This window comes from Lynx canadensis, chromosome E1 (assembly GCF_007474595.2).
Source record: "Lynx canadensis isolate LIC74 chromosome E1, mLynCan4.pri.v2, whole genome shotgun sequence".
Classification (NCBI taxonomy): Eukaryota; Metazoa; Chordata; class Mammalia; order Carnivora; family Felidae; genus Lynx; species Lynx canadensis.
The window spans coordinates 2,616,676-2,632,767 of record NC_044316.2 but is presented as its reverse complement, the minus strand read 5'-3'; the positions used below and the strand labels follow the sequence as shown (position 1 = coordinate 2,632,767).

Sequence of the window (16,092 nt, the reverse complement as noted above, 5' to 3'; positions counted from 1 at the left end):
AGCCCGGGAGCCCAAGACGCGCGTGCGCGGCTCCCGCGGCACGGATTGGCTGGGGGAAGTATGGGGCGGAGTTAGCGCCCCGCCACTGCGGTTGGGGAGCGGGTTGGGCGGGGCGCCGCAAAAAACCGGAAGTATCTAGTGACGGGCACTGGGAGCAGTTCCGGTGAGTCCGGGGGAGGGGTTCCCGCCAGCTGGGGGAGTCAGGGGCCGAAAGCTGGAGCACCGGGGCTGTGGGCGGTCTCGGAGCGAGGCTTACATTCCCTGCCCTGCAGATGACTGTTCACAACCTGTACCTGTTTGACCGGAATGGAGTGTGTCTGCACTACAGCGAGTGGCACCGCAAGAAGCAAGCGGGGATCCCCAAAGAGGAGGTGACGAGAGGGCCCCGCGCAATCCGGGTGACCTCGCATCTCCAAACGCACACAGTCCCAGCCCAGCCCTTCCTCTCCAAACCCCGGCTGGTTCCCACCCCTACCCCGTCTCCTTCAACAACCGAGAGCTAACTAACTCTGTCCCTCTCCCCTAGGAGTACAAGCTGATGTACGGCATGCTCTTCTCTATCCGCTCCTTTGTCAGCAAGATGTCCCCGCTAGACATGTACGCTGAGTCAAAAGGGATGTTGAGGGAAGGAGGGCCAGTCTTGGAAATTTGGGAGTGCGGGAGACTTTGTGGAGTGGAAGAGACATTGGACCCCAAGAGAGGGGAAGGAGACAGAGAGAGAGGGGCTGAGTCTGGAGCGAGAGTGCTGGGGCTGGCCAGAACGGGGGGGTGGGGGGGGGGGAAGATCTGAAGGTAGAGAGGTTGCATGCAGGGGCTGAATTGAGGGGTGAAAATGGGAGGTGTCTTTACCAAATGAGGCTCCTACAAATGAGGTGTTTAGGGAGTCCACCTAGACGGGATCTAAAGTATCTCTTTGGGAGAGATTATGCTCCCATTCCTTAACGTCCTCATCATCTCTGCAGGAAGGACGGCTTCCTGGCCTTCCAAACTAGCCGTTACAAACTTCATTACTACGAGACACCCACTGGGATCAAGGTTGTCATGAATACTGACTTGGGCGTCGGACCCATCCGAGATGTACTGCATCACATCTACAGTGCGGTCAGTGCCAGCCCCCGGGACCCTTCCTTCCCCTAAAGCTCCTCAACAGCCAGGGCCACTTAGAGCCTCAAGACTCCTTCCGCTTCCCTGCCCTAATCTTACTGTATCATAGCTCTGTTGAAGTCAGGAGTTTCCTGGGGACTCTTTATGTCCTTAAACACCACTGCTTTCTCCTCAGGAAGGGCTTGACTCCCAGCCCTTAATCCTTTTGCATTCACACACCCCTGAGGTTATATACTAGGTTTGGGGTTGAAAATAAGAAGTTACGAAGCCTGGCTCTAACACCCTTCCCCTCCATAGCTGTATGTGGAGCTGGTGGTGAAGAATCCCCTGTGCCCGCTGGGCCAAACTGTGCAAAGTGAGCTCTTCCGCTCCCGACTGGACTCCTACGTCCGCTCTCTGCCTTTCTTCTCTGCCCGGGCTGGCTGAAGGAAGCACTCTACCTCACCCGCCAGGAGAATCGCTGTCTGCCTGGGGCGCTGCCTAACCTGTTTGACGTGAGGGCTCCCACTGCATGCCCCTCTACCCCCTCAAGCTCCCCAGCAGCCCTCCCAGGACAACAGCCTAAAGCCCTCCCTGGTGCCCTCCCGGCCCAGGCAGGAAGCCCGCAGGAATCCTCACACCTCCAAACCAGGCCCTCTCCAGTTTTATCTCCTACCTGATGCTGCAAAAGTACAGAATAAACTTTTGGTAACCCTTTGCAGCCTAAGCGTGTCAGTTTGAGTGGTTGATTGGGGTCCTGCCCCACTCACGAAGGCATTAACCAGGGTGGCCACATCCCCTGAGCCTGTAAAGAGGCTTTGTCATGGGTTATGTCCAGATAAACCCGTTGTAAGTTTAAAATGTCGTAAGTCGAAAATGCATGTAATACACCTACCAAACATCATAACATAGCCTAGCCTACCTCACATGTGCTCAGAACACTTACATTAGTCTATGGTTGGGCAAAATTATCTAACACAAAGCCTATTTTATAATAGTGTTGAGTAGGTCATGTGATTTATTTATGTTTTTTATTTATGTTTTTATTTTAGAGAGAGAGTGTAGGGGAGAGGGGGCAGAGGGAGAGAAAGAGAGACTCTTAAGCAGGCTCCACGCAGAGCGTGGAGCTTGGCACGGAGCTCAATCCCACGACCCTGGGACCATGACCCGAGGTGAAATCGAGAGTTGGACTGCCGCTCAACAGACTGAACCACCCAGGTGCCTCTCATGTGATTTTCTGAATACTATACTGAAAGTAAAAACCAGCACGATGTAAGTGTATCAGTGGTTTACCCTTGTGATCCAGTGGCTGACTGGGAGCTGAGGCTTCCTGCCACAGCCCTGCATCAGGAGAGAGGTATCATACAGTATGTTACTAGCCCAGAAAGATCAAAATTCAGAGTATGATTTCTACTGAATGCCTATTGCTTTTGCACCATCATAAATTTAAAAAAATGTAAGTCAAACCAGAAGTGGGGACCATATGCGTTGACATTTTGGACTGGATAAACCCTTGTTAGGGGCAAAGGGGCTGTCCTGCGTTTTGTCCTGGCCGCCACTCACTAGCTGCTGATAGCACATCCCCAACCCCCCAACCCCAGGGGTGACAGTCAAAACTGTCGCCAGACCTTGCCACACGACCCCGAGGGGTAAAATCGCCCCCAACTGAGACCCACAGTGCCGAGGAAGGCCGACCTGCTGCGGGTCCCAGGGGCTCCGATAACCAGCCTCCCTCCTCCCGGCTTCCACCCTCCTCCCGGCTTCGCTAAGCACACAGAATATTCAAGCTGCGGAGCCTCCGGAGGAGGGGCTTATGCAGATGAACGGCGGGCTTGGCTGGGAGGCGGGCGGCTTTATGCAGATGAGGGGGCGGTGCCTGCATGTTGATTATCTGGGCCCGCTGCCGACGCTACTGGGAGCCTAGCGGTCCCGCTGCGGTTTGGGCTGGGGTGGGTGGCATCTCTCTTACACCGCCACCCCTCGTCCCCAGGTGCCCATCCTCCGAGGACCGCCCTCGACCTTTACCCTCACCCATTTCCCCCTCCTCCCCGCACCAGGGCCCCCGTATCTGAGTATCTGCACTCGTGCCGCCCCCCGCGTCTCTCCCCTCCCGCCGCAAACCCCGCGACCTCCAGCAGCCCGCCCCCGTGGGCCCGATCCCGCCCCGCGGCTCCCGCCGCAGCCTCCTCCGCCTTCCCGCTCTCCCAGGGCTCGCGCCACTACACCCCCCCGGCCGTCCGCGCGCGGGCTTCCCTGTTCCCTCCTCCTCCCGCCCCCTCGGAGCCCCCTCCCCCGCCCTGGCCAGCAGACATGCAGGTGTCTATCGCTTGTACCGAGCAGAACCTTCGCAGCCGGAGCAGTGAGGACCGTCTGTGTGGACCCCGGCCGGGCCCCGGGGGCGGTAACGGCGGGCCGGTCGGCGGGGGGCATGGGAATCCTCCAGGGGGAGGAGGGTCGGTCCCTAAGGCCCGGGCCGCACTGGTGCCCCGACCCCCAGCGCCCGCGGGGGCCCTCCGAGAGAGCACCGGCCGAGGCACTGGCATGAAATACAGGTATGGGGGTGGCCGAGCAGCCCACCCCATCTGCTCCCCTTTCCGGACCCCTGAGGTTTCCTGGGATGCCTCCAGGACCCGTCAATCTTCGCTAAGAAGATCCCAGTTCACTCCACCTCTTCTTCCCTTCACCGGGGCTCTCCCTTACTCGGTCCCTCTCTCTTTGTCTTCGTCGATCCCCTGAGTAGGAGAAAACCAACTTTACCAAGGCTGACCGGTCCTGTCAGAGCCAAGGGATGCCCCTGAACTCCCCTCCATACCCCCAGGAAGTCCAGGGATGCACGGATCTCCAGGCTGGGCCCCCTCTGGGATGGAGTGTCCTTGGGTCCGTGTCCTGGGAAGAGGGGGGAAGGAAACGGCTTCTCACTCTGGCCTGCTCAGGATGCCTGACCCAGATACTACCCCCCCTCCCTGCCCCAAGGGCTGGGTCTCCTGCCACCTTTCTTGGTGGGGAGGGGAGTGGGGCTCTTGGAAGCATGGGGCACATCTCTCGACCCCTTGCTGAGGGACAGGGGCTTGGTGGAGAAGGTGGACTGAATCATAACCGACTTTCTCGGAGACCCACTGGGCTCTCAGAACTTGCATTAGGGCAGAAGGGAGGGGCTCCTGCCTGGGAGTGAGCAGAGGTCACTGATCTGACCTGACTTTGTCACTTGAGCAATCTGATCTCCTCCATGTGTTGGCTTTGAGTGAGGAGGCCTTGGGAGGAGGGGGCTCTCTGGTTCAGAGACAAGACTCCACAAGCCCACAGCAGTGGAGGGAGGAAGAGACAGAGCTGGCCTTTCCTGTCATAGTCCACTCAGGTGGTCCCAGCTGCGTTTTGGGGGCCCATCAGCCTAGCCTGTCCAAGGACCCTTGCCTGCCTGAGTGCCTGAACTTGACTTGGTTTACCCCCTTCCACCTCAGTGTCTGCCCTGTGGTATAGCACCTTCTATCTAAGGGTCTGATTTCACCAACTGACCACAATCAGCCTGTCACATTCCTCCCAGCCTTGAACTCCCCACATCCCAGAGATGCCTGGAACGCACACAAGACCCCAGCAGAAGAAATACAAACCGGGCAGCACACCTCCCATGTGCTAGGAGGGACAGGGGCACTGGACATCGGCTCCAGAGTCATTTATTTGTTCACTTAGGCTTTGGGCATAGCACTGCCCATTGCGGTAGGCCCACTGGATCTAGTTCCTTTGGACTGAGATACCCTGAGGGCTTCTGATTCTGGAAGGAGAGGAGCTGGGGGCTGAGAATATATGCCCTTAATGGAGGCTCCACCCCTTCCTGCCGCTTCTGTATCCTGCAGGAACCTGGGAAAGTCTGGTCTTCGAGTATCCTGTCTTGGCCTAGGTGAGTTCGAAAGAAGAGGAATGAAGGGAGGGGGCCTTCGTGGCTTGCCTCCCACCTGACTTCTCTCTTGCAGGCACCTGGGTCACATTTGGTTCTCAAATCTCGGATGAGGTATCTATCAGTGATGGGACCTGGAAGCAGGGCCAGGGGCTGTGAGGGAGCCAGAAAAGAGGGATGTGGACGTGGAGAGCGGTTTGGACAACAAACAGGGAGAATGGCGGACCTGAGGCTGGGGACGGGGGGCGGGGGGGAGAATGTGGAGGCCAGGGCTGAGCTGCCATGGGCGGGAGTGCAGTGAGGGGGGTCCCTGAGGGCCAGTGGTTGGTCTTCATCTCTTTCTCTCACCTCCTTAGACAGCAGAGGACGTGCTGACAGTAGCCTATGAGCATGGTGTAAACCTGTTTGACACGGCTGAAGTGTACGCAGCGGGAAAGTAAGGACTGGGGTGAAAAAGCCAAGTTACCCTTGAAAGGCTAAGAGAACCTCGGGGCTTCTTGTTTTCCCTCTGGGGGACCTTGGGAATTCTGTAACCGCGAACTTCCAACCTTTCGGCCAAGGGGCCCCCAAAGCACTATGGGAATTGTAGTCCCAACAAGTTCATCTTCAGCTTAGAGGGCGAAGGGCGTCCTGTGCAATAAAACTGAAATAAAACCAACACCTATATCCTGGGCATCCGTTATATGCAACGATGTGAGGATTACAAAGCTGAATTTTCAAACATGCCAGGCCACGCGTCACATACCCATGGCTTCACGCTGGGAGTAGCTAAACCCTAGATGAGCTCCCTCACCAACACCCCCCCCCCCCATCCCCCTGGCCTCTTCTCCATCTGGCTAACTCTTCAGCTTATCTTCAAGACTTGGCCCAAATGTCAGCTCCTCCGAGAAGCCATTGTCCAGCTCCCCAAACTGGTCACCACTCACCTCAGGTCCCAAAGCCCTTTATACTGCCCTCTGATGCACAATCTGTCAATTACTGGTTTATGTAGCCATATTTGCTGCCCAACTGGGAGGTGCCTCCTTCCGTGAAATTTGTCTTCCTCTTCCTCATGTCACCTACGTAGCTACGCAGAGCCTAGCACAGAGCAGTCACTGCTTGTGGGATGACAACACACCCTCCTAAGGCTCACGGTTGACATGGTTAAACCCAAGACACAGGGAGATACGCAAGGTTAAATAACAGGAAAACTAAAGTAATAGTCCGCCGAGACCATTTAAGACTTGTCACGTGTTGGTTAGCTCCTAATTAAGTGCCAAACAATTGGGTCAATAAAAGTTATGGAAAGTGACAAGAAGGGCTGACCGTAGACTGTGGCAATCAGAGAACACTTTCAATAAAATGAAGCGGAATCCAAGCTGAGCCTTGGACGCTGTGGGGGATTTTGCAGAGGATCGAAGAAGGGAGAGGGCAATGCAGATGATTGGAACCAGACCAGATGACGCGGTGTCTCCACCCCCCCCCCCCACTTTACTACTCTGTTCTTCTCTCATCATCTTCTTCTATCCCTGTGGCGCCTGGAACAGAACTTGGTACACAGTTGATGTACAACTGATATTTGTGGTGTGAATGAAAGCTAAAGGACTATACCCCTCCTTCTGGGAGCCCCTCTTATTTTGTCCAGGATGGTCTGACAGCCTAATGGGCTCCTGGCTTATGGTCCACTTTACGAGAGAGGAAATCCATTGAAGGGAAAGGTCGGGAGGAGGGGAAGGAACTGACCCACGCTGGCGGGATCAGTGCTTCTGCGTTGTCTCTCTTCTAGGGCTGAAAGAACCCTAGGCAACATCCTCAAGAGCAAAGGATGGAGGTGAGACCGTGTTTTGAGGGGTTGCTGGGGAAATGATCATCCAACATCCCTTCTCTTGCTTGTCTCTCTTTCGCTTTTTCCAGGAGATCAAGCTATGTCGTCACCACCAAGATTTTTTGGGGAGGACAGTAAGTGGCCGCCACACTCTATGTGGGGAGATCTACAGAGAATGCGTGCAGGTGCATGGGAGAGGTGTGGGTACGGCTGCCACCCCAGGTCTGCGTCCTGCCCGTGAGGACCCACGCTGTCCCAGTTTCTCATGGCACCAGGCCAGGCCTGGTCCCCTATCTTTGTCACACCTCATCTTTGACTTATCTTTTTCTGCAGGGCAGAGACCGAGCGAGGCCTGAGCCGCAAACACATCATTGAGGGTGAGAGTTAGGGGCTGGGAATCTGCCGGGGCTGGGTACAGAAGCCAGAGGAGTTGGGAACGTCTTCCGAGACTCTGAGTTGGAGGCTTTGAGTAGGGGAGTGGGGAGCTAGGTGGCCATGGCAAGGGGGTAATGTCTAAATCCTTCGGGGAAACTGAGGCTGAAGTGCTTACCTTCCTCTCCCCACCCCTTCCCCAGGCCTGCAAGGATCCCTGGAGCGCCTCCAGTTGGGATACGTGGACATCGTCTTTGCCAACCGCTCAGACCCCAATAGTCCCATGGAGGGTAAAACCAGCACCCCAGCCCTGACGATCCCCCAAAGCAGCACTTCCTCAAACTCTCAGCAGGAAGCCAGCCCCTGCTCAGGAGGCCTCCCAATCTGCACAGTGGAGGCTCAGACCCCAGGTCTTAGATGGGGAGGGAGGTGAAGTGCAGTTACCAACCTCTCTGATTACACAGAGACGCCTGGGGTCTCGGTGGGGTAGGCAGAGGGCTACAGATACGGAGTCCTGGATGCCAGGGGTCTGACAGTGAGATGCCCTCTCTCCCGTGTGCCTAGAGATCGTGCGGGCCATGACCTATGTCATTGACCAGGGCCTTGCCCTGTACTGGGGGACATCCCGATGGGGAGCTGCAGAAATCATGGTGAGCATGCCGCCCCGCTTACCCCCTCCCCCCCGTCCCACGACTGGTTCCCACCTTTCACGCGGCTGCTCCAAACCCCACTGCACCGGGGGAGGGGGAGTGGAAACCCAGGGAAAAGAGTGCTCTGATCTCCATCTCTTCCCCACCCCAACCCAGGAGGCCTACTCCATGGCCAGACAGTTCAATCTGATCCCTCCAGTGTGTGAGCAAGCGGAGCACCGTCTGTTTCAGAGAGAGAAGGTGCAGCTGCAGCTGCCAGAGCTCTACCACAAGATCGGTTCGCAGCCCCCCATCCCTGCCTGTCCCTTGGCCTAACCGTCACCTAGATCCCTTTCCCCACATCCAGTCCTCTTCCTCCTAGGTGTTGGCTCAGTCACCTTGTCCCCTTTGGCCTGTGGCCTCATCACGAGCAAGTATGATGGGCGAGTCCCAGATACCTGCAGGGCCATCAAGGTGAGATCTGGGGGCTCAGGACGGCAGGACTGGGCTATCTGGGCCGCTCTGGATGGTGGGGGAGTGGCCTTTTGCCCATTGTCCCTGGCCCCCAGGGCTACCAGTGGCTCAAGGACAAAGCGCAGAGTGAGGACGGCAAGAAGCGACAAGCCAAAGTCATGGACCTTCTTCCCATCGCCCACCAGCTGGGCTGCACTGTGGCACAGCTTGCTATCGGTGAGACACTGCCAGCCCTGGACCCCGCCGGGCCTCACCTCCTGCCGGGAAACCCCCAAACCCAAGACTGGTTTGTCCCTAAGGAGGACCCTCTTCCCCAGAGACACTTCTGAGGTGTGTACGCCCGCTGTTCTCCATCAGTTCTCTTTCTTATCTCCTCTGGCCCCAGCGTGGTGTCTCCGCAGCGAGGGTGTCAGCTCGGTCTTGCTGGGGGTGTCAAGTGCAGAGCAGCTGATAGAACACCTGGGAGCCATACAGGTGAGCCGGGGACTCAGAGGCGGAGCCCATCTCTGTCCCCTTCCCCAACAGTCAGGGCCTCGCTGTCCAACCCGTTATGGACCTGGGAGCTCAACCACTACAGAGGCCCCACTTTGCAGAGGAGAGGCCCCATAGGGACACAGGGCGAGGCAGGGGCGCGGCTGAGACTCTCTTCTCGCCACCTGGCCCCGCTGTGCTGCTCCTCTGGCCCTCGAACCGAACCGTACGCCCTTCAGCGCCCTCTCCACCACTGCCTCCCTACAGGTGCTGAGCCAGCTGACGCCGCAGACGGTGACGGAGATAGACGGGCTTCTGGGGAACAAACCGCATTCCAAGAAATAGTCCGTCGAGGGGCGCAGGCACCCACAGCGGGGCCGCCGCCCCCCGCCGACGAGCGCCTCCCCGCAGCCGCCCCCCTCCCGCCCCGGATCCCTCCACGCCGCGGCCGGCCGGAACCGGGAGGCCCCGCCCACTAATGAGGCCCGCCCACTAACGAGTCCCGGCTTCGAGTAGCGCTGCGCATGAACAAAGCCATATCCTTCCGCGACGGGGCTCGCCAGGGCAAGTAGTGCGCCGCCGCCCGCTGCGTCCTTCTAGGCCTTCCTGCTGACCCCGGGCATGAGTTACCGAGCCATCCCCTCTCTGCCACTTGGTCTCGCTCCCTTCTCTCTTCTCCTAGTCGCCGCCGAGGCCCGGGGGAGGGGGAGACACAAAAACAGGGCAGATCCCGGAGACATGCAGATTACCTCAAAAGTGTTCCTTCATATGTCATCAAGGGGTAATAACCTAATAAGAAGTGAGTTGTGATGTCATCTGGGACAAAGGAAATGGGGCTGTGACCGTATCTGGTACAAAGGCAGCCAGGCTGGTCCTGGCGGGAAGGAAATGATCATCTTTGAGGACGCTGCCTCCCAGCAGAAGATTGGGGGGGGGGGGGGAGGCTCAAAATTAGCACCAGTGTCAGTACTTTGCTCTTGCCGAGAGGGGGTCTGGTGGGAAATACTGTGACATAGCACTGACGCAGATCAAAGGAAATTCGATGGCAGATGTATACGTATAGCATGTGCTGGCGAAAGTGGTTGGGGGGGCCTCTCCGAAAAGTTGGGCTGTGCTTTGCGGGGGGAGGGGGACATAGTGACAGCCTTTAGGTCATGGCAAAGACGTGGGGCTGACATAAAAATGTCCGGGGGTAGACTTTTGAGCCTTGAGTAGGATTTCCTACCCGGCAGTGGAGGCCTGCAGTCCTCCTTCTGGCAATAATCTTAAAGCAATAATGATGGCCCCTCATCTGTAAGACTTCCCAGGGAACTTGTAAATAAAATCTCAGCTTGATCCCCGCTCACGGTGTCTGAAATTGCAAGGGGTCTCAGTCTCAGATATCAGGCCTTCACCTAGCTCCCTGCCTTTAGAAAGTCCAATATCAGCTTTCTCTCCACTGACCGAGACGTCACGTTGCTAGTCACTTCCAGTCACTGCCCTCACCGGGGACCCAGGCCCCGACACCCCAGGCCCCAGTTTCCTTCCTTCCTTCGGTCTCTGCATGCCTCAGAACCCAGCCTTCTGGCTTCATCGTTCTGTCGCCGCTCCCTCTGACACCCATGCCTTTGTGTTTAAAGCTGACATTAGCCACACCTCTTGTATATCTCATTTCCCTTTTCCTGCTACGCACACGTGTGCCAAGGAACTACCTGGGTGGTTTTCTTGTGGCTGAACGGCAGGGGCTCCTCTGAGGTTGAAGCTGTGGGATTTGGTGAAGAAACGGTGCAGTGGAAACCGGTCTACGGTTGAGATGATGCCGAGAAAGGGAGGGAAGGAGGCATCATAAAGGAAAAGAGAAAACCAGTGAAAGATCAGGCACGAGGGTGGCAGAAAAGCAGACTCAGATGGGATTATGTCAGACACTACCCCTTAATCTCCCCCCCTCCCCCCCCAGGACTCTGATTTCCCTGGGACACAAAGTGGGCGGAAAGTTCCACAGATCACAAGACAGGGGAGGAGATGAGCTTTGCCTGCCTTAAAATACAACCTCACCATCTCCTCTCTACCCATCCTCGCCCCTTCCTGATCCTGAAGCGGAGGGAGCAGAGTAAAACCCATTTCCAAAAAGAGAAGAGTCAGCAGCCTCCCCTTTGCTGGCTAGCAACCAACCGGATCCACTAATGAATACTTACATCCACGCCTAACATCTCCCACTCATTTTGGAAGGCTGACGGAAACAAGGAGGTAAACCGTATGACTAAACCGTGATGATTATTTATTCTGTAACAAACATGCAAGGATTTCTAAATTCAAAATAGTATTCTCTTTAAATGGTTACCTCGGAGGATTATCCATTTACTTTAATAATGTCTCCCCCAACCCTTGGTCAAAACATTTAAAAAAAAAAAAAAAAACAAAAAACAAACAACCCTGTTAGGAATTCCCTCCAGAGGCTGTCTGTAAAGCGGTCATAAGAAATCCTCCTTTGTAGTCACACCTCATTTACTATATTCATCACGCACCCTGTTCACTAATTTAACAAGTATTTATTTATCGAGTCCCACCGCGGTATGGCACAGGGATACAGCAGTAAACAAAATCAGACCCAGAACAGCCTGCATGGAGTTTACAGATGGGAGAGGCAAACCAGGCACCCCCCTCCAAAAACACAAATTTCTGTTGGTCAAAGTCCAGAGGCAAGCATGTGGTGTTACCTGAGGCTACAGTGGTATTTGACGAGGTGAGGAGGCTTTACGGGGCGCTGGAGGAGGAGTGCGGGTTACTCACATGAAAGTAAGAGGGTTAGGGGAATAGAAGCTTTCTGGCAGAAAGGAACATGCATGCCAAAGGTCAAAGCTAGAGGGTCTAAAGAGAATGGAAGCCACCTGAGAGACATGGGTGGGTTCAGGGCATACAGGACCTTATAGGGCACTTTGGAATATTCTTTTCATCCAAAGGGCAATAGGAAACCCTATCAGTTATCCACTGACACACAATTCACCCCCAAAATTAGCTTGGCCGTTTTCTCTGCTGTTTTCACCTGGGCTCACTCACGTGGCTGGATCCAGCTGGCAGGTCCGCTGAGTGGGGAGATCAGATGGCTATTGGCTGGAACTCCTCGGTTCTCCACGCGGCCTCATCTGCTGGTAAATTCCCTTACATAACAGACTCAGGGCAGCGCGAGGGGATGAAGGCAGAGGCTCAAGGCCTCTGAAGGACCACGACATCACTTCTGCCATGTTCTGTCGGTCAAAGTGAGTCACAAGGTGAGCCCAGATTCAAGGGCTAGGGGAACAGACTCCCGTTCCTGCCGGGAGAAGCAGCAGAGTCACGTGACATAGGAACGTGAGGCCACTAAGTTATCACGACATTAAAAGGTTTTGAGAAGGAATGGAAGTGGTGCGTGGTTAGGACCTGGTTGGGCTTGAGATCTGGGAAGGTCACTGTAAGCCATGTAGGGAGAAGCCTGGAGAAGGCCAGAATGGCTGTGGACAGACTGACCAAGAGGCTCCTCCCAGGGTCTGGGCAAGAGACGAGGGCAGCTGGGACTGCTGCGGTGTTCTCTAGGCGGGGAAAAAGTAGGTGGGTCAGGGAGACATTTAGGAGGCAAGACTAACAGAGCTATAGGGCTTGCTGAGAAGTTGCCAAAGGAAGGTGAAAGGAAGTGGGTGGGGTCAAGGAAGACACCTGGGTTTCTGGAGCTGGGTAAAGAAAGAGGTGGGAAACACTGGAAGAGGTGCTGATTTGGACAAGGAAAGCACCACTTTGGGTTTTTGAAGACAAATGAGAAAGGAAAGGTCTGGGAGCTTAGAGTCTAAGGCTTTAGCTATCAAACACTTCGGAATCACTTATATAATCACATCTGCCCGAAATGGTTAACACGTAATCAACAACTGCAAATAAGAAAGGATGCGAGGAGGCCTCTGAACCACAGTCCAAGGAGAAGTTCCAAAAAAAGTTGTGAATTATGACAGCATCGTTGGCGTAAGTAGATAGCTTCCCCCAAGTGACCACGAAGACACTACAACTCAGAAGTTCTCAAATATTTGCTTACAAGTAATAATATACCTCCTCGCAAAAAGAGTATCCTTTAGAGCTTTAACAGTCTACTTAAAAAACAAAACCAGCTTGGGGCGCCTGGGGGGCTCAGTCGGTTGAGCGTCCCACTTGGGCTCAGGTCATGATCTCACTGCTCGTGGGTTGGAGCCCCGTGTTGGGCTCTGTGCGGACAGCTCGGAGCCCGGAGCCTGCTTCGGGTTCTGTGTCTCCCTCTCTCTCTGCCCTTCCCCTGCTCATGCCCTGTCTCTCTCTCTCTCAAATATAAAACATTTAAAAAATTTAAAAAAAAAAAGCAGCTCTACATTGCCTGTCAAAACTAGCAAATGCCATGGGCATATAGCAGCCCCCCCCCCCCCACCTGTATTGATCAAAAGAGATGGGTGTTGAAGATGTTGGGTATTGAGAAGCCAACACAACATAGGCTGGGGGCACGGGATAAAAATAGCTAACACATGGTGTTTCCTGTGGGCCAGGCCCAGTTCTAAGCACCTTACATATACAAATTCATCACTATTATTATCCACATCTTACAGACGAGGAGAGCAATCAGCCCAGAGACGTTAAGTAACTTGCTCAAAGTGTCACAACTCCTAAGTGCTGCAAGGTAGGATCTGAACTCAAGCCAGCTGGCCTTAGCGTCTGTGCTATTACCTTCCAAGCAAAACCTGAACGGTAGGGCCAGGAGGCAGCTGGGGTGGGTGTGGTCCCAGGAGGGAATGTGGGCTGTGTTATGTCTTGTTTACCTGTGGGGGGAAGTCAGACCCCTGAGTCAGAACTCATGCTGGGCTGCTTTGCTGAAACCATCACGGTGTGTGGGTGTCCGACAGGCCTGGCTCCTCAGGAAGGAAAGGATTCCCAGCATTCCTAGGAGGAAGGCCATCCATGGTCCCGGCATCTAGGTGCCTCCTTAAGTTGAGATGTCAGCTGAGAGGTGAGCAGTTTGAAGAGAATGAGTTTGGGAGGCCAGCCTTACAAGAACACAGGCAGGACGTGCATAATAAAGTGAGTTGAGGGCGGCATCCGTGCAGATTGCCCAGGAGCCCCCTAAAGACTGGGCAGAATGGGCAGTGTCATGGACTTAGGCAGGAAGTCCGGGTGGGGTTGTGAACGAGCCTGAGCAACTGAACCAACAGGCCCAGCGGGCAGCAGAGACCGGGGCAGCGCCCTGGGCCAGCGGCTGAGGGCCAGCGCCGCAAGGGGCCTAGAGATCTGCACACAGAATTGAGGGGGCGCTGGCTTAGTGTTGGGGGACGAAGGAAGGCGCGGGGAGAGCGGGGTGGTGTGCCTCCCGCCGGCCCAGTCCCCGCGCCACCCGGGGCGTCACCTACCTACCCCGCTCGGCCGTCACCTGCATTCCCGGCTTCGCGCCTCCACCGCCCCCACGCGTGCCGCAGCGGGGAGCGACCCAACCACCGGGGTGACGCCTCGAGGGGCGGGGTGTCGCTATTAAAACCGGCGAGAGGCCGCGGCGCCCGCCCCAGGAGTCGACCCAGGCCACTAGGAGGGCCTGTTCGTCCAGCCCACGGAGCCGGCCGAGCCTGCGAAGCCCTCGAGTCCGCGGCGGACACCATGCAGCTCCTGGCGAGGGTGCCGTCCCTTCCGGAGCGGGGCGAGCTGGACTGCAGCATCTGCTACCGGCCCTTCAACCTCGCGGGCCGCGCGCCCCGCCGCCTGCCCGGCACGGCGCGCGCCCGCTGCGGCCACACGCTCTGCACCGCGTGCCTGCGCGAGCTGGCGGCGCGCGGCGACGGCGGCGTGGTGCGCCTGCGCCGAGTCGTCACGTGCCCCTTCTGCCGCGCGCCCACGCCGCTGCCGCGCGGCGGGGCCGCGGAGGTCGCGGTGGACCCGGACTTGTGGTCGCGGCTGGAGGAAAGGGCACGGGCCGAGCGCAAGCCGGACGAGGCGGGCGGGCCGGTGCGGGGAGGCGGCGACGCCGACGACGAGGAGGAGAGCGAGGAGGGGACGGGACCCAGGAGCGCGGGCTGGCGCGCGCTCCGGCGGCTGTGGCATCGGGTGCTGGCGCCCGCGCGCCGCTGGCGGCGTCCGCTGCCTAGCAACGGTGAGGGGCCGCCTGAGTGTGTGTGTGTGGGGGGGTTGGCTGCGGGGAGGGGGTTGCGCCCGGGTTCGTAGGGCCTCGGCCGCGTCCCCCTGCCGCCACTGACCCTCCGTCTGTCCCCCCTAGTGCTGTACTGCCCGGAGATTAAGGACCTGGCCCGCATGACCCGCTGCACGCTGTAGCGGCGGAGCCTGGAAGCTGCGGCGGAAGAAAGGTGGGAGCCGCATTCTCGGGACACGCTCTAGAGCGGGGATGGGGGGATGCCAAGGCTACCCCCGTCCCCCTTCCCGGGGCTGAGCCCAGGGCAGGAGGGACCGCATCGAGGCGTGTGGACGCCGAGCTGGGAGGCTTGTAGCAAATCGACCCTCTCTCTGCGGACTGCGCCCGCCTCGTTCCCGGGAAGGTGGAAACAAAATCTACATCCCCGGGGGAAGGAGACATTGTTTCCTTAGCTGTGACTTTGGCTTTTGTCCAGGGAAGCGTGGAGGCACAGTAGGTCCTATTTTAGCGATTCTGTGTCCAGTGGTTGAAAAAAAATTTTTTTTTAATGTTTATTACTTATTTTTGAGAGAGGGACACACAGACACAGCATGAGCAGGGGAGAGGCAGAGAAAGAGGGAGACACAGCATCCGAAGCAGGCTCCAGGCTCTGAGCTGTCATCACAGAGCCCGACGCCGGGTTCCAACCCAAGAACCGGCCTGAGCTGCAGTTGGAGGCGCTCCACCTGAAGTTGGTCACTTAACTGCCCGAGCCACCCAGGTGCCCCATGGGGTTGAAAAAAAAATTTTTTTAAGACATAATGGAAGAGGGGAGGCCGGTTTTTGTGTGCTGTTAATAATCCCGTCTCTCTGGCACCTTAGAAAGCTGAGAAAAATAAGACGTATTGGTTCTCCCCTCCCCTCCCCTCCCCCCCCCCGCCCCCCAGTGCTGGTATGCCTGTCTCCCCATTCCCAGTGGTGTGTTGGTAAAATTATTGAGATGCCTGTCTGCCTTGCTTCATTTCACAATCTCCCTTCAACCAGTTAGGGCAGGTATCAGAAGGTCCAGAGGGCGTTTTTTATCTGAGGCACCCAATTAGGGCCTATCAAGGGTAGGAGAGCCATTTGGTGAAGGCATCACATTTTAATCTTGTGATATTATCTGTCATTGTCACAGTCACAGGGAAAACACGGTCGCTACTGAAAAAATAAAAAAGATGCTCATCACAGAATTTTAAACTAGTGCCCCATAATTGGACAGCTTCTATCCTATGCCAGGATTCTATTTTAA

The 16,092-nt window shown here is 56.4% G+C and overlaps 3 protein-coding genes and 1 long non-coding RNA gene across 4 annotated transcripts; 3 read left to right on the top strand and 1 right to left on the bottom strand.

Annotated features, from left to right (window-relative positions):
* The first annotated feature begins 80 nt into the window (after positions 1–80).
* On the top strand, positions 81–1,810 carry TRAPPC1 (trafficking protein particle complex 1). Its single transcript, XM_030295932.1, has 5 exons — positions 81–163; positions 273–371; positions 527–597; positions 963–1,101; positions 1,402–1,810. Exons 2-5 carry the CDS (start codon positions 273–275, stop codon positions 1,528–1,530), a joined length of 438 nt encoding a protein of 145 aa, XP_030151792.1. The 5' UTR covers positions 81–163; the 3' UTR covers positions 1,531–1,810.
* A 1,428-nt stretch (positions 1,811–3,238) lies between these two features.
* KCNAB3 (potassium voltage-gated channel subfamily A regulatory beta subunit 3) lies at positions 3,239–10,059 on the top strand. The gene is made up of 14 exons (XM_030295930.2): positions 3,239–3,635; positions 4,935–4,978; positions 5,052–5,089; positions 5,332–5,411; positions 6,741–6,785; positions 6,869–6,913; positions 7,113–7,156; positions 7,355–7,441; positions 7,716–7,801; positions 7,958–8,078; positions 8,163–8,254; positions 8,350–8,470; positions 8,640–8,728; positions 8,993–10,059. The coding sequence occupies exons 1-14, from the start codon at positions 3,394–3,396 to the stop codon at positions 9,068–9,070; spliced, it is 1,212 nt and encodes a 403-aa protein (XP_030151790.1). The 5' UTR covers positions 3,239–3,393; the 3' UTR covers positions 9,071–10,059.
* Positions 10,060–11,046: 987 nt separating this feature from the next.
* On the bottom strand, positions 11,047–14,133 carry LOC115501066. Its single transcript, XR_003964715.1, has 3 exons — positions 14,095–14,133; positions 13,510–13,690; positions 11,047–12,014 (listed from the first exon to the last, which is right to left on the bottom strand). It is a non-coding gene; the product is annotated as an uncharacterized LOC115501066 (long non-coding RNA).
* A 202-nt stretch (positions 14,134–14,335) lies between these two features.
* On the top strand, positions 14,336–15,421 carry RNF227 (ring finger protein 227). Its single transcript, XM_030295931.1, has 2 exons — positions 14,336–14,825; positions 14,949–15,421. The coding sequence occupies exons 1-2, from the start codon at positions 14,336–14,338 to the stop codon at positions 15,002–15,004; spliced, it is 546 nt and encodes a 181-aa protein (XP_030151791.1). The 3' UTR covers positions 15,005–15,421.
* The last annotated feature ends 671 nt before the right edge of the window (positions 15,422–16,092 follow it).